The 22,151-nt window shown below is 40.0% G+C and overlaps 1 protein-coding gene across 3 annotated transcripts in view; it reads left to right on the forward strand.

Moving 5' to 3' along the window:
* The window catches only part of TDP1 (tyrosyl-DNA phosphodiesterase 1), an 89,061-nt gene that overhangs the window by 32,846 nt on the left and 34,064 nt on the right, over window positions 1-22,151 (forward strand). For all 3 annotated transcript variants that reach the window (XM_025390901.1, XM_025390900.1, XM_025390902.1), the window contains 3 exons: window positions 557-605; window positions 2,781-2,847; window positions 4,544-4,651. In XM_025390901.1, coding sequence (XP_025246686.1) covers window positions 557-605; window positions 2,781-2,847; window positions 4,544-4,651 — 224 coding nt within the window. The remainder of the gene's footprint in view (window positions 1-556; window positions 606-2,780; window positions 2,848-4,543; window positions 4,652-22,151) is intronic.

The raw sequence follows: 22,151 nt of genomic DNA on the forward strand, positions 1-22,151 counted from the left end.
ATTGAAAATGGGTCCTCTTTGTAATGGAGAGATGTTTTATTCTGTGATTTTTTGGGGGGGGGGGCGTGGGAGGGGGCGGGGTACGGAAAGAGCAGTACATTAGCATCGTCATTTGTAATCAAGTTGCCTTAATATCCAGTGCTAAGAGCTTGCCGATTTGTTCAGGAGCTCCATTGCAAACACAGACTGGCCTGTGATTTTTCTATCCTTTCTTTCAGGTTGCTGCACCAAGGAAGAAAATATTTGATGTAGCATAGCCAGCAGAATTAGGGGCATTTTAATTATTTAGAGACCTGTGAAGTAATAGTTAATTTTCCATTCAATGTTAACTTGAATTTCAAAGGAAAAAATATTCAAATTGAAGTATAATTTTACATCAAATATGGTTCTTGTTTAATTACTAATTCATTTTTTTGTAAGATGAGAACTTTTAAAAATTTAAAGTATATTTTCTAAAAGTATTTTTAACAGATTTTCATTTTCTTAAAAGCTGATTATCATTCTTTTTCTTCAACATGGTACATTCTGAGTTTTATTGTTTTTCTCTTATTTTTAGATCTATCCTTCTGTGGAAAATGTGCGGACCAGTTTAGAAGGATATCCTGGTAATTCTTGGGGAGACTGTGTCAGTTGTGTTTTATGTATATTTCATGAATGTCCTGGTAAAATTTTACCAGTATTGGTTAGAAATTTGGAGATGGTTTTCACTTAACTGTATAAGGATCATGAAAATAGGCAATATCAAGCTCTACGTTCTGCAGATGATACCCCTCAGTTTGGGTGTGTTATTAATCCTCACAGAAACCCTCTGCACAATGGTTTTCATTTTTACTGGTAAGGTAACCAGCAGGTTAGTTGTCCAGACAAGATAGCCAAATAAAATCAACTTCCCCTTACTCTTCAGTGCCTTTTCAGAGCTTATCCAGCGTACCTTCCTCTCATCTCTTTCCACATCCTCCGTTCCTGTGTTTGAGGTACCATGTGGTTCTTTTAAATGCCTGATACAGATATATTTAAGGTCTGGAATTTTTTAAATTTTGCCTTTGGCGTAACATTGTTGATGTGTTTATTCTGTCAAGGGCTTCATCTGCAAATGCCTAAGATTTTTTGTAGGCATCCATCAACCTTGTCCATTTCCCTTATACTCATACCAGGCACTAAACCTTTATTCGGAATTCAGCAGCCCCCTAGTTAGTATAATCAGGAGGTGTTAACCGAAAACCCAAACAGTGGCTGTCTCTGGAAAAAGCGAAGTCTAATTGGCATTGGCATTTGCTGATGGCTAGAGCAGAATGTGCTGAATTAGTCCATTTATTGCTTATCAGGCTCAATAAGAAAAATCTGCCAGAAAAATCTCACTAGAGTGTTGGAGTGTATTTGCCCATTTTTTTGCTTTTTAATGGAAAAACCAAAATTACTTCACTGAGACCCAGGGATACAGTGGTGGTTTTTCTTTGGTCCTCTTTTTGCGCCTCTAATGGGCTAGATTCATTCAAAGTGTATGTTTAATGGGGAACAACATGGTATTTTTAACAAAGCTGTTTTATAACTGGCTTTGAAACTGAATGTTTTTAGTTATTTGAAGTTGAAGACAGGACATGCCCTATTTGATATGTCAGAGATGTTTGGATATAGATCTCTTTGGGTATAGATCAGTGTGGAGAAGTTCCAGCATGTGTTTGGAAAGTCACTGATGAATCCACTGTGGAGTTTTCTTCGTTTCAAAAATGAGCAAGCATTGACTTCTAATTTCCACTTGGAACTTTCTTTATTCTCTTTGCAAGAATAAGGCTTTTAGAATTCCTTTTTTCAAACTGAACTGTTTACTGAATGTTTTGTTTTTTAGCCATTCTTTTCTGTTTGTCAGAATCTGTTCAGCCAGTACAAAGTCTGTTTGGAAATAGTGTGTAAAGGTGAAGTAGAAGGAGCACTGACATCTCGTCCTAGATTTCCTCCCCAAGTGTCACGGTCTTGGGCAAAAACAGAGGCTGTCCAGCTGTGTCTTATTTGCATCAAGGAGAGTAGGATGGGCCAGGATTCTAACACCTCAGATCTATGCAGTTATAGATGTTAAATTACCATCACCAAGTAATTCAATTATAATTTTTTCTTTTCAAAGTGTACTTTTAATGGGGAAAAACGTGGTATTTTTAACAAAGCTGTTTTATAACTGGCTTTGAAACTGAATGGTTTTAGTTATTTGCAGTTGAAGCTTTGAAACTGAATGGTTTTAGTTATTTGCAGTTGAAGCTTTTGCAGGAAAAAGCTCTGTTCCGCTTTACTTGGTCAGTTCTCGTCCTCAATGAGGTAATTTACTTTTATTCTCGACACAGGAGAAGAATTGTAAATAGTCCTTACATTCCTGATGGGAGAAATCTTTTTAATGTGTTCATAATTCCTGCTCTGAATGTTGAATGGGTTTCTAAAAATGATTAGCAAGTTGTCATTAGTTTTCACTATGTTTGTGTTACATGAGCCTTATTTAAAGGCATCCCATGACTATACTTTGTAAAGTATATGATCATCACTTACTTTTGCTTATAAGTCTGGATGTTTATAAGATTTGTATAAAGTTAATACTGAAGGAAGGAAACCTCATTAAGAGAACATATCTAATGCAAGTATAGAGATATTCTTTCAAATAACTGTTCTGTAAGATGAAGTAATAGAAGTAGTTTTTTTCCTGTTACCTTCTTGCTGTTTATTATAGATTTTCCTCTTAATGAGGGCTCCTCAAATTATACTTCATAATTTTTATTGTTTTATTTTTCTTTTAAAAGCTGGGGGCTCTCTTCCCTATAGCATCCAGACAGCTGAAAAACAGAATTGGCTGCATTCCTATTTTCAGTAAGTAATTGGTTTAGACTGCTGCTATTGCTTCTTTAGGAATTAGAATGTTATTTATGTCACTGGTTTGTTTTTTTTAAAAAGGAACTTTATGTAATATAGCTATATTCTTTCATCTACATATGTTAGTGATAGAAATAATTTAAAACAAGGTTTTGAATTTTTTTTTGGAATAGGTTCTTAATACCAAAGAGGAAAATTTATTGCTGTGAGGTTTCTATTTAAATATTGGCATGCCAAGAAAGATAAATAAAAGATCATGCTGGGTAGTTTAGAATTTACATAAGCAGTATTTTAGTTCATTTTTCCAAAATATAAAGTATCATTATTCTGTCTGTACCATCATATGTGCAGCTGCAAGCTTGGTGAGGGCAGATTCTATGCTGCTGTTTCCTGAGGATACAGGATAGTATCTGGCATGTTGTCAGAGTTCAGTAAATGCTGAGTGGACAAGTGAAGGGAATGTGCTTCATCCTTCTCCAGCCACAGCAGTTGCACAGCCTGCATATGCAAGGCCAGTCTGTTTCATGCTTGTCTCAACAGGTGTTTGCTGTGCTGGTTAGCCAGAAATGAAAGTAGAATTACTTTGAATTATAGCTTTCAGCTGTAATTCAGTGTGTTATCCTGGAGCTTTTCTTTAATGCTTTCTTGAGAGGTTTTTCCTTACAGAGGACATTTTTTTATATTGAACTCCTTTCAGTATTATATTATTAAATTCACTTGAATGAAGACAGTGATGGTACCTACCTAAGCCTGATTCTGTTTTCACAGACGATCAGTTAATCTGGGGGGACCATCCTCCTATAAGTAAGGATTGTTGCTTCATTATATAGGTTCCCATAGAACCATAGTCTACAGTATTGGAAACTTAGAAACCAAACTCAGATTTGTGAATGTCAGCATTTGACTAAAGTGTTTCTGCCCTCACTTTTCAGCATTCATTTTTTTCATATACTGTTTGTATTTTGTCTTTTTTGTATTTTGTTTCATTCAACAAGCTTTTGCTGAGCCTCTATCGTAACACTCCATGGAAGCATGATTCTTCCCTTTAAGGAGCTCACAGTTCAGGCAGGAGACATATGCACACATGCTGTTAAAAGCACAACACAAGGGCCAGGTGCGGTAGCTCACACCTGTAATCCCAGCACTTTGGGAGGCCGAGGCGGGCAGATCACGAGGTCAGGAGATCGAGACCATCCTGGCCAACATGATGAAACCCCATCTCCATTAAAAATACAAAAAAATTAGCTGGGCGTGGTGGCAGGCACCTGTAGTCCCAGCTACTCGGGAGGCTGCGGCAGGAGAATGGCATGAATCCGGGAGGTGGAGCTTGCAGTGAGCCGAGATTGCGCCACTGCACTCCAGCCTGGGTGACAGAGCAAGACTCTGTCTCTAAAAAAAAAAAAAAAAAACCAGAAATAATATGTATGCGTGTATGTATGTTCATGGCAAAAATGGAAAGGCTATATGCTGAAAGGTTACAGTTCTTCTTGTGAGAAGTGGGAAGTTTATAATTCTAAAATGGTCATGCGTTATTTGAACGCAGCTGTATAAAATATCACAGGTCACAGAGTCGTGTAGCCACTGTTAATTTTTAGATAATAGGCTTTTTCTTTTCATGCAGTTTCCTAATATTAGGATTACGATCAATTTGTTTTATTTTGTAATTAGTGACTTGTGTCTTTTCTGTCACTAGCAAATGGTCAGCTGAGACTTCTGGCCGCAGCAATGCCATGCCACATATTAAGACATATATGAGGCCTTCTCCAGACTTCAGTAAAATTGCTTGGTTCCTTGTCACAAGGTAAACAGTCCTTACATTCCTGATGGGAGAAATCTTTTTAATGTGTTCATAATTCTTGCTCTGAATGTTGAATGGGTTTCTAAAAAGTGATTAGCGAGTTGTCATTAGTTTTCAGTATGTTTATGTTACATGAGCCTTATTTAAAGGCATCCCATGACTAATCCCTTTGTAAAGTATATATGATCGTCACCTGCTTTTGCTTATAAATCTGGATGTTTATAAGATTTGCATAAAGTTAACATTTACTTCTATTATTTAATACCTCAATAGGGGTTATGCAAATTGACATTTGGGGTAAGTACAGAAGAATAATGAAATGTTAAAATTAATATTTTTTTCTTAGTTTCTCCTTAGGTAATTAAAACCCGAGGCATTCAAATCTCTTATGTGTCCTTTTCTAAAACATCTTTAAGATGTAATTCACGTACCATAAAACCTGCCCATTTAGTCTCTACTGTTTAATGGTTTAGTATAGTCACAGAATTATGTAACCATTGCCATAATCTAAATTTAGAATATTTTCATCACCCCTATAAGAAACCACCTACCTGTTGGCATTTTTGTGTCTATTTTTATAGGAAGATAAATTGCTATGCCCTTTGAAAGCCAGAACTTGAGTTCCTGACTCCCAGGCTGAACCGAACGATTAGGCATCTCTTCATGATTCAGTAACATAATTAATGTCAATAGCAACTAATTAAAGTACCACAGAGTAGAATTATTTCTTTAAGAGAGGAACAGCACTCATGAACAAACTTTTAAACAAAAGAGCCACTTACATCTTCTTGGAGAAAGAGAAAGATTTATTTTAAGGAACTGGCTCATGCAGTTGTGGGGGCTGGCAAGTCCAAAATCCATAGGGCAAACCAGCAGCTTGGAGATTTAGTAAGACTTGGTGTTGCAATCTTGAGTCTCTTTCTACTTTATTGGAAAAGTTTAATTTAATGTCTGTTTGGGTGTTGTTTTCCCTCAAAGTGTAATAAAAAGGTGATGTACTTCACAGAAATTGCGTATTATTGATTCTGTTTCAAGGGTATTAAGGGAAGTGGAGATTAAAGTAACCCTGTGAGTAATCTTTTTCTAAAGGCAAAGTTTTTGTAGTTCAGTTCAATGGTAGTGTGTGCTTCACTGTGGGAACACAAAGAGCCAGGAAGTATGAGCCCTGCCATGCATGTGACCCTGTATCCTAGGTGTTTACCTGTGTTAAGCACTGTATTGTAAGCACTCTTAGAACTGTATTGCCTTGCTGGGGCAGAGGCAGGATCAAATGAGAGATGAGCTAAACTAAGTAAAGAGGTGCTGTTGTAAGTAGGCCTAGAAGTAAGCCTGAGAGAAAACCCAGATGGATTAGAAGGAACTAGTGAAGACAAAGGCCATGGAGGTGGGAAAATACACGGGGTTTTCAAGGAACAGCCGAGTGATTCCATGAGGCTATGTAAAAGGAAACACAGGTTTAGATACCTTTAGCATGTATTTTCTAAAATTAAGTCAGAAAACATCCACTGTCAGTTTACTCATTTAGTATCTTGTCAGTTTTGTACTGTGAATATCTGCTTTAATGTTGAATGGCTGTTACTGAATTAAGCAAATTATAGTTATTTGAAGTTTATTGTAAGAACTTGAAATTTGTCATTATGGATTTGTAGCTTCTAGTTTTATTCTGTAATAACTGGACTGAAAGCTATATCTACTTCCTAAATGTTTAAAGATTAATAGCAACAACATTCATTCAGCAATTTCAATATGCCAGATTGTTCTGGGTGAGCAGTCATGTGTATTTACTTATTTAATTCTCACAACAGCGCTATGATGACCAGGAGGCACAGAGTGATTAATAAGCTACCTAGTATCATGCAGTAATAAGTGGTGGAACCCAGACAGCAGCACGCCTCTTCTCTACTGTCTGATGCCCCTCTTAATCCACATACAGGTTTAGTGTACCTGTTTTCTTTTTTTTTTGAGACGGAGTCTTGCTCTGTCACCCAGGCTGCAGTGCAGTGGTGTGATCTCCACCCACTGCAAGCTCTGCCCCCTGGGTTCACGCCATTCTCCTGCCTCAGCCTCCCATGTAGCTGAGACTACAGGCGCCCGCCACCGCGCCCAGCTAATTTTTTGTATTTTTAGTAGAGATGGGGTTTCACAGTGTTAGCCAGGATGGTCTCGATCTCCTGACCTCGTGATCCGCCCGTCTCGGCCTCCCAAAGTGCTGGGATTACAGGCGTGAGCCACCGCGCCCGGCCGGTGTGCCTGTTTTCTACAAAGACTAGTTAATTCCAAAGAAACTGTGTCAGGCTTTACTTTGATTGTTGTATAAAAGAGGAAAGGGACATTGGGCATTCCAATATGATTGCAAGATTTCTAAGAAACATAAATAACAACTTAGATACATAGAGCCCACTCTCTCAGCCCTTCCATAACCAAGGAAAGTGTAGATTCCCAATATAAGTGGCATCTCCCAGTAAGCAGCTCCCTTGATTAGGTTTGGACATTTTGTCTGTCTGTCACTTTTTCTGAATCTGCCAGAAAGAATGTTCCCAAACCGAACTCATCGTATGTAGATGGAGATTTCTTTTCCCAACATTCTTGTTTGCCCTTGTGGCACCTGTCTCTTATTACCAGGTTTAAAGCCTGAATGTCCTCTTTCACTCTTCCTTCAAATGTTGGGCAAACATTTATTGAGGTCCTCCTGTGGATGCCGGGCACTCAGGATAAAACAGAAGATCTAGATAGTGCCTTTTAGATGCTCACAGTCTCTGATGTGAGGAGCCAGACACAGAAATAATTACAATAGGAAGAGACCAATTCTGTGCTTGAGGTGGGCACGTGGATGCTTTGGAAATAGCTATCAAAGCCTATTCATCTTTGAAATGTTTCAAAAGTTTCCTCTACCAGTCCTTGCAATTACCAGGTCAGAAACTTATCACCTGGACTTCTGAAAGGGTTTCCTATCTGTTGTGCCATCACGTGGGTGTTCTTCACAGGCCACTCATCCTGGTTGCCCATGCCCCTTCACCTTTCTGAAACGTAGAGTTTCCTCATTGTCCCGTGTTCAGAATTTCCCACGTCCTGTAGGCTAAAGTACAGATTCCTCAGTTTGGAAGTCATGCCCCAGCCACACCATTTTCACCATTCTTACCCATTAATACCCAACAGGAACTTTGAGAAGAAGCCAGGCTAGCCTCCTTTGCCCCTGAAGTCATCTAGCCAGCAGCCCATGTAGTTTCCTCTCCTGATCCTTTCATCCCTTTTCTCTGTTTCTTCAGTTGCTACTCATCTTTTAAGAGTTGTGTTCAGGTCCCATCTCCTCCCGGAGCCTCTTTCAGCCTCTGCTGGTCCCTCCCTGTCCAGATCCTTAGATCCATGTGCCGCCAGTGGAGCTCACAGCTCCTACACCTCACTATTTTGTCTCTCAAGCATGAGCTTTAGCATTGTCAGACAGTACTAGATGAGATGGTCATGTCTACTATTGAACAAGTCTTGCCGTGGACAAGTTTCTTAATCTCTCTGAGCCTCAGACTTCTCATCTGCACAGCAACTATGAAGGTTTGAGGTGCCAACCATGGTGACCTGTGGGAGTAAGAAGAACGGGGCAGGGGAGAGAATTGACCTGCATTAAGTAGCCACCATGTGGCAGACACTTCTGGTGCTTTACCTACATAGTAGTCTCTTTCAGTCCCCACAAGAGCTGTGAGGTGGCATTATCCCCTCCCTCCGCTCAATGAGGAATAAGGCAGCAGAGTTGAGGCAGTTCTACCCATTACTCAGCAAATATGTATTGGCCACTGTGGCAAGAAGAGAGTAATTAAGATGAGGTTCTCATAGAATTTACATTTGCATGAAAGAGATTTACCAAAGAATTCATTGTATACATATTAGTTAATTGCACTTGTAATGCTTTTTGACTATTCTACATAGGTGGGTTTTTACCCAATAAGACCTTAATTTTCAGTCTTTCAGCCAAAACATCACTTCTGGAGCCTGGTGGCTTCCATAATGCCCTAGATTCCTGCATGGTCAGTGTTCTTTCTCTATTCACTGTGGTTGCTTGTGTAATTATCTGGCTTCCCCTGTAGACTCTGAGGCCAAGTCCATGCCTGTCTTGTTCAGCATACCCTGGTGACTGGCCAGGTGCCTGACATGTGAAGGCTGATGAAGGCTAGGATGGAAGTGGTAACTGTGAAAGCACTGCCTAGACTGCATAATGGAACATGGGAGGGCCCTCAAAGATGACTCCTGAGTTTGGGATGTGGAGATGGGGATTGTCACTGATATCAGTATAGAAGTCAGGGAATGGAATTGGCCTCCCACAGTGGGATGATGGTGAATTTGATTGCAGATTCATTTATCATGGTGGGGACTTCAGGTGGAATTGTTTGTTGGAGATGAACTTAAAACTGTGGTGTACATATAGTATGTTTTGGAGTTTGGGTTAGTACTGATTGTTGACACCATAATCCTTTGTGACTTCCTGAGGAGAATATAGCAGATCAATGCCTGGGCACTGAAGAACATACAAGAAATACATATCAGGTGGGCTTTTCATGCCTACCAGGTGTTGCATTGCCAAGCAAATGAATTGGATTCAAGCCATCCCTCCTGGGTTGAAGAGCAACTGGTCACACATTCTCCATGAAATAACCTTTCTTCTACTAAGAAAAATGTTATATATATATTCTGTTTTGGGTATCAGATTTAACCATTTTTATCCAGCACATAACTTCTGAGCACCTACTGTGGATCGCACACTTTTCTAGGTGCTAAGAATGCAATAAACAATAAAACATCTCGACTTTATGTTCTGGTGCTGGGAATTATACAAAAAGCAAAGAAGTATGTTTATATATGCAAATGGTGGTAAGTGCTATACAGAAAAAATGGAATGATAATTTAGGTGCACAGTCTTTAATTCTAAATTCTTGGTACCATATGTAGTTCAATATTTGGATTTTAGAAAGATAATATGGTACCTACACTGTCTGTTAATATGCCTAGTAGTATCTGGACCAACACTTTATAATAAAACATTTTGGAAGCAAAGATCACAGGTAGCCTCATGTCATCTTAGTTCAACTTTTGTTGCCCATTGAGTTAAGATCAAGTTTTGCTATCAGATGAAATGAGTTAAATGCTTTATTTCAAATTTGGTTTAGGTAGTTGTTTTTAAATTTTCAGAGCTAACATTGTAGTTCTTAACCAGCAGTTCAGGCACAGTTCCAAGCACATTACATATATATATATATAGATTAATTCATGTAATCCTCATAGCCATTCTACAGTGTATCCATGAATCCCCTTTTCAGATGGAAGAACTGAAGCACAGAGGTTAAACACGGTGCCCAAGAACCCAGAGTCCCCACCCTCAAACACTGTCCTGTAGGGTATGAGTGCCCGGGTTGGGGAGGGAGGCTGCTCCTTAAAGAAGAGGGTCAGAGAAGGCCTCCTGACGTGGTGACATTCATGCAGAGACCTGAAAGAAGTAAGAGAAGAGCCATGTGGATGGGTCGCTGAGGGAAAGCATTCCTGTGTGGGGTGGGGAGTGGGAATATGCTTGCTGTGTTTGATTAACAGCAAAGTGTTACTAGAGTCAATAGAATGGATGGGTAGGTGAGTTCAGAGCAGTAGTGGGTGGCCAGACTTTGCCTTTTTACCTGCTTTCAGATATTACTGTTTCTTTGATGCCTCCTGGGTTGCCTGAGGCTTCATTAGTTGTGGGTCTATGGAAAGCAGTTCAATGAATGTTATAATTTGAATTGATTGGAATAATTGAGTGCTTTTCTAAATGCTTGTTCCATGAGATTTTGTAGAATAAGATGTGATTTTAAATAGTTGACTTTAGCTTATACTCAAATAGGGTGTCTCTCAACAGGACACTATTGTTATTTTGGTCAAGATAATTTTTTGTTATACAAGATTGTCCCATGCATTATAAGTTATTTAATAACCTGGCCCTCACATACTAACTGCCAAGTCCTGGTGAAAGCTGAAAAAAAAAAAAAGCCTTATACATTTCTAAATATTCCCTAGATTTTATGCTCTGATGGACAATATCATCATCCTTGAGAATAAATTCAAAAGTTTATGAACAACGAATATAATATATCCTTTCATTTAATATATTTACTTGCTTTAGAATAGTGAGGCAAGACTGTAGAGAGCACTGGATTCTAGTCCAAATGAAGCGCTCATGCCCAGCAAATCTAATGCTGTGTCAGCAAAGTAGCAGACATACTAGATTTTAAGAATTGGATTTTAGCCAAAGGTAAATACGTCAAAAGCTACATAAATTTAACTTTTGATATTTTTCTACTTTATTATTACTACTGATCCATACTAATGTTTGGGTTTGGAATGAATAACCAACTCCTCTTTATTAAGTACAATAAAATTAAATTCCCCAGAAAAAATTATAGGGGTAATAAGCACAGTGAATGATAGGCAGTATGAATTTTGACTTTTAACATGATAGACTTTAAAAAATAATCTAGAGCTACATATCCAAATAAGTGTTTGAAAGTAGGTGCTTTGGCCAAAGCCATTGCTCAAGTTTTCTTGCCACTCTTCCAAGTTCTTTCAAAATGAGTTGACATGACACGTTAGTAAATAAGTATTGTTTCTTAACAGACACTCTTTGTTTTCAGCCTTGCATTAGTTTTCTGTTCCTTTGTAATATATGATCACAAACTAAGAGGGCTTAAAACAATACAAATTTACTATTCCATGGTTCCCGTGCGTCAAGAGTCTGGGCGTGGATCAGCTGAGCCCTCTGCTCAGTGTCTCGCCAGGCTAAAATCAAGGTGTCAACCCAGCTGTGATCTCATCTGAAGCTTGGGGTCCTCTTTCAAGCTCACGGTTGCTTGTGGCTGTGAGCCTGAGGTTCCTGCTTTCTTGTCGGCTGTCAGCCAGGTATTCTCAGCTCCTAGGTGCTTCCCGTGGTGTTCTGCCGCATTCCTCATGGGGTGCTTCTTGGAAACCGGCAGGAGGATCTATCTCAGAAAGGACCCAACCCAAGCCCACCCAAGATTATTTCCCTTTTGAGTAACTTAGTCAATTAATTGATAACCGAATTATGCAAGTGAAACTCCATCATATTCACAATTCTGGCTCATACTCAAGGAAAGGGGATATACAGGTGTGTGCACCAGGGGCCATCTTTCGATTCTGCTTTCCACAGACTTCACTGAATTTTTTTTTTTCTGAGATGCAGTTTCACTCTTATTGCACAGGCTGAAGTGCAATGTCACGATCTTGGCTCACTGCAACATCCGCCTCCTGGGTTCAAGCGATTCTCCTGCCTCAGCCTCCTGAGTAGCTGGGATTACAGGCATGCACCACCACACCACGGCTAATTTTGTATTTTCAGTAGAAATGGGGTTTCTCCATGTTGGTCGGGCTTGTCTCGAACTCCCGACCTCAGATGATCCGCCCACCTCGGCCTTCCAAAGTGCTGGGATTATAGGCATGAACCACTGTGCCTAACCCACTGATATTTCTTTCCTAGTTCGATTTACCCTCTTATTCTCCAATCTTGGCTGGAATTAATTTTTTACTGTTTCCAAAATTGGGGTTTGTTTTCTATAGTTAAGCAAAAGTACCCTTGTACATACTCGAAAGACTGAACCTCCGGCTCCAAAGCTCTTTGAGAAGTGAAGTTCTATACTTTCGTGGAGCCAAAAGAGGCAGCTGTACTGGAGTAAGGGACCAACCCCACAGCATGACTGCTTTGGAGAACCATATTTACTTGGGTATGCAGAGTTGTTAAAAACAATAGTCCTATAAAAGATTCGTAGAATCACAAAAGATCTGATTTCCTAATCTTAAAAAATCTCATCCCCTTAGAAAATGTATTTCGTATGGTTCCTATTGGGTCTATATAATATCTTATTGCCTGTTATGTCTCTACCCATCATAAGTAGAGGATGTTGACTTCCTGATCATTTGGACTTTGTTTCATCCAGTTGACATTTCACAAATGTGAAAACTGGCTACAGAAGGTCAGGAATTGGAATCTTATACAAATGCTAGCTTTAATATAGTTTTTAATCTTCCCTTTTATTATTTTAAATATAAATCACAGTTTTCATTTCCTCTCTTTCATTATGTGTTGTGACTGAGGTTCTGACTGAAAGCATTTTTCATAGACCCTGGGTCATGTTTTAGTATATAGTTGCCATAGTAACCACATCACCAAGAATCATAAAATCTGCACCAAAACCTTTTTAAATGAAGTTTCTGCTGAACTATCTGCATTAGAAGTTTCCTTTTACTGTAGAGAAAATGAGTTTATAATTATCAGGCTTCATTGCCTACCAGAATACTCATTGTGATCTTTGGTAATTATTCTTTAGTGTTTGTGCTTTCTGGCAGATTGGCTAATATAGTGCCTAGTTCGGTACCTGGCCTGTAGTGGCCCCAAACTGAATGAATGGTATCCCCCTTAATCTAACTGCAGTTTATTTTCAGACTGCTTCTCAGGTTTTATTTTTTTCTGTACTGTTTAGAATAACCATACTTTTCTTTCAAGTTCTAATTCAAATGCTCCCCTTAAAGTGAAACTTTTTGTAGCTCAGCAGACATTATTTTTTCCTTTGTGTTTTCATGGCGCTTTTTGCTTGGTCCTTTTTACATCTTCTCAGTTGATTCCTTTTTTTTTTTTTTTTAATTTTGAATATCTTTTCTCACTGCTTCTGTAGGCATCGACCTGATTGCTTCTTTCTGGATCCCTTTGCTTCCCTGTATCATGAGCTTCGGGTGAGCAAGGTGCCTGATCTTACTCATCTTTTTCTGCTTAGCATCTAACACTGCATGGCACATGGGTAGTGACCAAAAAATATCTGAATCAGTGCCCTTTTAAAAACTTATTTTTTTCAAATAGGTAACATACACAATATATAAATGGTATATAAAGAAGGTATGTCTTCCCATTCCCGTTCCCCAGCCTGCTCCTCATCTGGAAACCACTACTACTAGTTGCTTGGGTTTAATAGCTATAACCCATCAACATTTTTAAACCCAGGGTCTACAAATGGTGACGTTACCCAGTCATCTAGCATATTATGGAGGAAATAACCTGAGATAGAGTCCAAAGATCCAAGTCCTAGTTTGAGATTGCCACTTACTAGCCTTGCCACTTAAATTTTGCAAAACGCATTTATACCCTTGGCTTTTATCTCATTTATGGAATCCCAAGGATGATGAGAGAAAACATGTGGTTGTTTCCTATTAAACAGTATGCTGTGTTTAATATTAGTTCACTGCTTGATTTTTCATGTCTCTCATATTCATTAGGCCTCTTAGGATTTAAGAAAGCACCTTATAAAGCCTTTATCTGTTTTGCCTGTGTAACACATCCGTATAACATATATGACCTTAAGACATATTCAAGCGGGGTGCAGTGGCTCACACATGTAATCCCAGCACTTTGGGAGGCCAAGGCGATCGGATCACCTGAACTCAGGAATTCGGGATCAGCCTGAGCAACATGGTAAAACCCCATCTCTACCAAAAAATTTATTTAAAAAAAAGGGGAGGGGGCATGGTGGTGTGCACCTGCAGTCCCAGGTACTCAGGAGGCTGAGATGGGAAGATAAGTTGAGCCTGGGAGATTGAGGCTGCAGTGGGTCATGATGGCACCACTGTACTCCAGCCTAGGCAACAGAGCGAGACCCTGTCTCAAAAAAAGATCTTTTCAGAGATATATAGCCTTTTCTAAACCAAATATGTGGTTATTTTTATTTTTACTTTTATTTTTTTTGAGACAGAGTCTCGCTGTGTCGCACAGGCTGGGGTGCAGTGGCGTGATTTCGGCTTACTGCAACTTCCGCCTCCCGGGTTCAAGGGATTCTTCTGCCTCAGCCTCCCGAGTAACTGGGACTACAGGTGCATGCCACCATGCCCAGCTAATTTTTGTATTTTTAGAAGAGACGGGGTTTCACTGTATTGTCCAGGCTGGTCTTGAACTCCTGACCTCGTGATCCGCCTGCCTTGGCCTCCCAAAGTGCCGGGATTACAGGTGTAAGCCACTGCGCCCAGACATATGTGGTTAATTTTTAAATTGCTCACAATTACTCTATTTAATCAGGACAAGTACAGTCAGCCACATTTATACATTCAGAGAAACTCAAAATTAACAGTTCACTTGAACTTATTAGGATGTTATATTAGCTGGCGATTTCCTCTTTTGATTGGTTACTTGCTTTTATGGAGAGATATTTATGGTTTTTAATAAGATTTTCCTCCCATCTGTTTTGATCCTACCATAAAATCATCCCATGTTTGATGGGCAGCCGGTTGTTAGGGAAATTATTGGGACATGATGACAACTGTGGTATTTAAATTTTACCACAGGACTAAGCAGGAGGAAGATGAGGTTTAAGAGAAGCCTTCGTTAGTGCCTAGGTGTAATTGGCAAACCCAATGAGAACAGTTACGAAAGTTGTGTATTGTGGGTGGTCAGAAGCAAGGTGGGTACCTAACACATGCTGGATCACTGTTAGAGTTGCCTAGCAACTGACAGGCAATGCGGATAGTCAGGGATGAGCAGAAATGTTGGTGCTGCCACTTCAGGAGAAAACGAGACAAGTGCTTGACTGAAAAATCACTGGCTTTTTGAGGAAACATAAAAGACATTCTCTCTCCTCTGCTTTTCAATATTACTATGCAGTACTCGTTCTCTAATGTCTGTTGCTTTGATTCTGAAACAGATCATCTCTTTTTGTTCTCCTTTGTCTGAGTATTTTGGTGAAAATAAAATTGGATTACACAAGAAAATACTTACAGATGTCATTGGGTAGACTTGGTTGCCTGGCCCTGTGGCTCTAAGATATTGGGATTAGCTGGTATGCTTCATGTGCTTTGTTACAAATGTTGGTTATCAGTACTAACGCCTACAAGTGACTTCCTTTATACAATAGAGATGATTCAAGGTCATATTACTACCCTCGCCTGCCTGCATTCTAGTACAAGCGGACTGAAGACAGCATACCCCTTACTAAAGTCTCGTGAACATCATCACGATGGAAAAAAGCTTGAGACCCCTGACTCAGTGCCTCTAGACCCTTTGCACACTGGCATTGCTAGTCACTAAGTGCACATCTGGCTTGAGATGAGGAGGTGCTACCTGGAATTTCCCACCAGGGACTGGCCTCCAAAGAAAGCCTCTCTCAAGTAATATAGCAAATACTTGTATAGTGCTTACTGTATGCTGGCCAAGAGCTTTTTTATACTAGCTCATTTAATCCTCCAAATTAGGAGCTAGGTGCTGTTACTATCCCCATTTTAGAGATATGAAAACTAAAGCATAGAGAGCTTAAATAGCATGCCCCCAGGTGACCCAGTTGGGAAGCAGGAAGAGCTAGGATTTAGACCCAGGTAGTCTGGTGTGACTATTTCTTGTTTATGTGCCAGGTGCTGTTCTAGGTTTTAGTTATAGATGATGGACAAGACAGGTATGGTCCCTGCTTTCATGGAACTTGCCTTCTAATTGATGTAGACCTATCGTCTCTCTGCTTTGGGATTGGCACAGAAACGTTATTACAGGAGAGTCAGCAGGATGGTGACAGGCCAAGAGAAGGAAGGGAGGAAGCAGGTTGCCTATAAGGTTGTGAGCACAGCTCTCTGGGAGAGTTAAACATGCTGTTAGGCTTTGTGGAGCTGATCATCAGCCCCAAGGAGGCTGCTCCTCCAGCTATCTCAGGTCTTAGTGGGAACCTTCCTTGTGCTATGCAGCACCAATATTTCAGGCTCCAAAAAGACAAGAATAATTCCCAGGACACTGTACACTGTGGGACTCAGGAAAACCAAGGTAAGGCACCAGCCTTCACACACTTTATAGAGGAATCATCTTCAGAGAGCTTTTCAAGGTCTCCAAGGACCTTGACCAAATGCTGACCATATATTGGACTATTCAGTCTTACTGGCCATGTGAACAGTCCATTCACTCTGCAGCCACACTCTTAAGACATTTGCTTCTGCTCTCTAGGCCCATTTCCCCATCTGTAAAACCAGGGGTTGGGCTAAATCAGTTGATTTTATACTGTGTTCCTTGGAGCCCTGTTCGCTCTGGAAACCCCTTTTGGAAACCACCACAACAGTGGGCAGAGAGAGACGAGTGCAGGTAATTCACCCAGAGATACTTGCCCCTATTTGCTTAAAATGTTTCCTTTGAACAAAGGGTTCTCCAGGTTTAAAAAGAAAATTTTAAAAAATCATTATAATAGATCATCTCCCAGGGCCCATTCTAACAAACATTTCATAGTTCTATTAAAAGCATTAACCATTTCCAAACCTTACCTTTGTGATGTGCATTAAAATTTCCTAAGCACTTGCACCTAGATTATTTCATTCATTCCTCATTATAACCCAGTGCAATGAGCAGATGGTGTTAAGTCTGTATTGTAAGTGAAGAAACTGGTGACCTAAGTACATAACCACAAGGTAACACAGCTAGCCAAAAGCAAACTCAAATCTTACAAGTCTGTTGCTCTTTTCAAGTCCTTGTATTTATTGCCTTTCCATTATAGGAGGCAGACTAAAACATTGGAACATTTCATTAGAAAATAAAACAGTAAGCAGTTTTTGATTATCACATGGGTTACTATTAAATATGTACTCAAATTATTTGGTATAGTATTCTAAATACCAATTTTGACCTGAAATTTGAAAAGCAATTTTTTTATCCTTCTTGGCAGTAATTTTTGGCATTTTGGATTATTGATGTGATGACTTCTAAAGTCCTTGTAATTCCATCTGTGGGATCAAGAATAGATGGATCCTTTTAAAGACTAGGTCAGTAGGTAGGCTAGACTATGCCATCGGGCACCAAAGCCTCCATTTAGAGTCCAACATGGCTGTGAAACACTGCTTGGCGGGGGGAGGGTCATGATAGGCCCACGACTGAGGAACAAAGTGAGGTTGCAAGTAGATTTGTCCGAATCTATTTGGTGGTTTGTCAGACTTTACACTTGAAAAACCCCACAGGCAAGTATCTAATCTCCTTTAGTGTTCTGCTCTTATCTGCTTGAAAACATGCATCATAATCACTTTCATTTTTCTTTTCCTGCTGGCGTTTCTTTGTTAATACACTGTATCTGTAAGACCTGATATCTACCCTGGAAACACAGCTGATGTGTTGCATCCTCCTAGTAGTTAATCTCCCAAGATTCTTCAACATCTGCAGAATTTTGAGACAGGATTTCACTCTGTCACCCGGGCTGCAGTGCAATGGCATGATCACTGCTCACTGCAGCCTTGACCTCCTAGGCTCAGGTGATCCTCCCCTCTCAGCCTCCCAAGTAGCTGGGACTACAGGTGTATGCCACCATGCCTGGCTAATTTTTTTTTTGAGACGGAGTCTTGCTCTGTCACCCAGGCTGGAGTGCAATGGCGTGATCTCAGCTCACTGCAACCTCTGCCTCCCGGGTTCAAGCAATTCTCCTGCCTCAGCCTCCCAAGTAGCTGGGATTACAGGCACCTGCCACCAAACCTGGCTAATTTTTTTATGTTTTTAGTAGAGACGGGGTTTCACCATGTTGGCCAGGCTGGTCTCCAACTCCTGACCTCAGGTGATCCGCCCACCTCAGCCTCCCAAAGTGCTGGGATTACAGGCATGAGGCACTGTGCCTGGCCTATGCCTGGCTAATTTTTGTATTTTTTGTAGAGAAGGGGTTTTGCAATGTTGCTTAGGTTGGTCTTGAATTTCTGAGCTCAAAACTCTCTGTCTGCCTTGGCCTCCCAAAGTGCTGAGATTACAGGTGTGAGCCACCATGCCCAGCTCCTCTTCCTCTTTATTATTCACCAATATTTTCATTCCACCCTTTTTTGGCTTTCAAAATTAGTCATTGTCATTATTATTTTACAGTCACTTCTTGTTTACAGTTACCCACAAGTTTACTCATTTCTTTGTTCCTTTTTCTTCCTGGTAGCCCTGTCCTTTCAAATAAATTCAGTTTTATTCCTGAACTATATCTTTTGTAGTTATTTCATTGATGCCTTCTTACTGGCAATAAGCTCTGATTTATCTAAAACTTTCTTTATTTTAACCCTCATTTTTGAGTGATAATTTAACTGAATTTAAAATTATCTGGCCAGACGTGGTGGCTCACGCCTGTAATCCCAGCACTTTAGGAGGCTGAGGTCAGTGGATCACTTGAGACCAGGAGTTCAAGACCAGTCTGGGCAACATGGCGAAACTCTGTCTCTACTAAAAATATATTAGCTGGGCATGGTGGCTCACACCTGTAATCCCAGCTACTTAGGTGGCTGAGGCACAAAAATTGCTTGAACCCAGGAAGCGGAGGTGGCGGTGAGCTGAGATCGCTCCACTGCATTCCAACCTAGACAATAGAGCAAGACCCTGTCTTGTTGGGGGGGGGCGGGGAACAAACCTGGGACAAAGTAACTGCCAACTAAGATTTTTTTTTTTTTCCTTTTAAGACAGAGTTTTGCTCTGTCACCTAGGCTTGGCTCACTATAACCTTCACTTCCTGGGCTCAAGTCATCCTTCCACCTCAGCCTCCCAAGTAGCTGGGACTACAGGCATGCACCACCACACCTGGCTAATTTTTTTCTTTTTCAGAGATGGAGTCTCACTATGTTGCTGGTCTCACACTCCTTAGTTCAAGTAGTCGTTCTGCCTCAGCCTCCCAAAATACTGGGATTATAGGCGGGAACCACCATGCCTGGTCTTCCTCCAAGTTCCTTAAATATTTTTTTCCATTGACTTTTGAGCTCAGTTGTTAGTATTGAGAAGTTGCCATCTAATTATTGCTCCTTGTGGAAAAGCTGTCTTTTCTCTTTGGCTGCTTTTAAGATTTTCTTTACCTTTGGTATTATTCAATTTAGCTATGATGGATAAGTAGGTATGGATTTGTTTTTATTTAGTCTCAGCAGAGTTTGTTGTATTTCTTCACTCTAAAGAGCTGATTTTTCAACAGTTCAGTAAAATTTATTGGCTGTTATCATTAAGCATATTGACTTTCACCTTCTCTTCCTTCTTGCAACTCTTATTAGATGCTTGTTGGACCCTCTCATTCAATCTTCAGTTTCTGACTTTCTACCTCTTTGCCTCTGAGTTGCAGTCTACCTGATTTCTTTAGATCTTTCTTCTGTTTCATTAGTTTTGTTTTCAGCTGTGACTCGTGGTATTTAATTCAACAGTAGAGTTTTTAATTCTAGTGACTTTATTTTACTTTTGGACCTTCTTAGATACCATATATTTCATGGTTTAGAGTTCAGACCGTAGTCACACTGCCTGAGTTCAAATTCTTACTCTATCATCTAGTACCTGTTGAAATCTTGGGCGCAAATGACTTCCATTCCTTATCTGTTAAATAAGGATAGTAATAGAATAGGTATCTAATAGTTAAGAATGAAAATAAATAGATTATATGAAGGTATTAAAACAATGTTTCGCAGTTAATAGATGCTGCATATTAGCTGCTGTTATTAGCAAATTTGTTTTATGCTGGTTTCATTATTTCTTTTGTATGTTGTTTACTTTGAAATCTTTTGTTTGCTTGTTTTTGTTTTTTGAGGTGGGGTCTTGCTGTGTCACCCAGACTGGAGTGCAGTGGCACGTGATCATAGCTCCTGGGCTCAAGTGATTCTCCCATCTCAGTCTCGCAAGTAACTGGGACTGCAGGTGCACACCACCCTGCCTGGCTAATTTTTGCATTTTATTTTGATATGGGATCTTGCTTTGTTGCCCTGGCTGGTCTCGAGCTTCTGGCCTCAAACCTTCTGTCTTGGCTTCCCAAAGCACTGGGATTACAGGCATGAGCCACCATGCCCAGCTCAAATCATTTTAAGTATACTTATTTTTAACTTGTCATCTAATCGGCCAATCATCTGAAGTTCCTGGAGGTCTAATTATATTTTCTGTTGTCTTGCTTATGATGGATTTGGATTATTTTCACTTTTATTTTACAATTTGTGTCTTCACTGAAGCTTTAACTATAAAAATTATCTGTGACTTGAGTGGACAGACCTCTGTACCTCCAGAGAGATTTTGTTTCTGCCGGTCTCTTCAAGAACCTGGAAACAATGTCTATATTAATATCTTGATGTAAGGTAGGGGCAGATACCTAGCATTTCAATATTTGAGAGATCAGGTAGAAGAAAAGGAGTGACCAGAGAGGTTGAAAGCAGAAAGGAAGCCACAAAGTGTAGCAGAAAACAAGGAAAAAATATTACATTAATGTTTCAATTATGCCAGGGGATAGGAGGCACTGATGGTAGAATTCTCATGCTACGGAGAGATTAAGATGAGATTAAAGAAGTTTCCATTGGATATGGCAGTGTGGAGGTTTTCAGTGACTTTCAGTGGTTTCAGGATAGTGGTTTGGGGAAAAGTCTTATTGAAAGCACATAATAGATTGAAGGGTAAGTGGGGTTCTCTGCAGTATTGTACTGGAAGTTATAGCCAGTGCAATAAGGCAAAAAAATAAAAGACATAAAGATTGTTAAGGAAGAAGTAAAACTATATTTTCAGAAGATATGATTGTGCATTTGAAAAACCCCAAGGAGTTTAAACATGATTTCCAGATTCACTATAAAAGCAGGGTAAGACTGTGATATCAGCATAAGAATAGATAAATTGATCAATAGAACAGAGTCCAGAAATAAACACATATATCATCAAACATTTTTGACAAAGGCATCAATGTAATTCAGTGGACGAAGGATGTTCTTTTCAATAAATAGTGCTAAAGCAATTGGATATCAATGCAGGAAAAAAAAAACCTTAGCCTATCTTAGGCCATAGACAAAATTAACTTCAGATGTATGATATACCCAAGTGAGAAAGCTAAAGCTATAAAGCCTAGAACAAGAATATCCTATAACCTTGAAGTAGGCAAGATTTAGTACATAAGACATAAAATGCACTTGCAAGAAAAGATTTACACATGTTTGGACTTCAAAATATTTTAAAACTTTACTTTGTCAAAAGCCACCACTTTGGGATGGAGGAAAGGTTTTTCTAAATAAGAACTCACACTCAGATGTTATTTTTTTTTTTTTTTTTTGAGAGGGAGTCTCGCACTGTCGCCCAGGCTGGAGTGCAGTGGCCGGATCTCAGCTCACTGCAAGCTCCGCCTCCCAGGTTTACGCCATTCTCCTGCCTCAGCCTCCCTATAGCTGGGACTACAGGCGCCCGCCACCTCGCCCGGCTATTTTTTTTGTATTTTTTTTTTTTTTTTTGAGACGGAGTCTCGCTCTGTAGCCCAGGCTGGAGTGCAGTGGCCGGATCTCAGCTCACTGCAAGCTCCGCCTCCCGGGTTCACGCCATTCTCCTGCCTCAGCCTCCCGAGTAGCTGGGACTACAGGCGCCTGCCACCTCACCCGGCTAGTTTTTTTTGTATTTCTTAGTAGAGACGGGGTTTCACTGTGTTAGCCAGGATGGTCTCGATCTCCTGACCTCGTGATCCGCCCGTCTCGGCCTCCCAAAGTGCTGGGATTACAGGCTTGAGCCACCGCGCCCGGCCTTTTTTTTTTTTTTTTTTTT

The sequence above is a fragment of the Theropithecus gelada genome, chromosome 7b (assembly GCF_003255815.1).
Source record: "Theropithecus gelada isolate Dixy chromosome 7b, Tgel_1.0, whole genome shotgun sequence".
Lineage (NCBI taxonomy): Eukaryota > Metazoa > Chordata > Mammalia > Primates > Cercopithecidae > Theropithecus > Theropithecus gelada.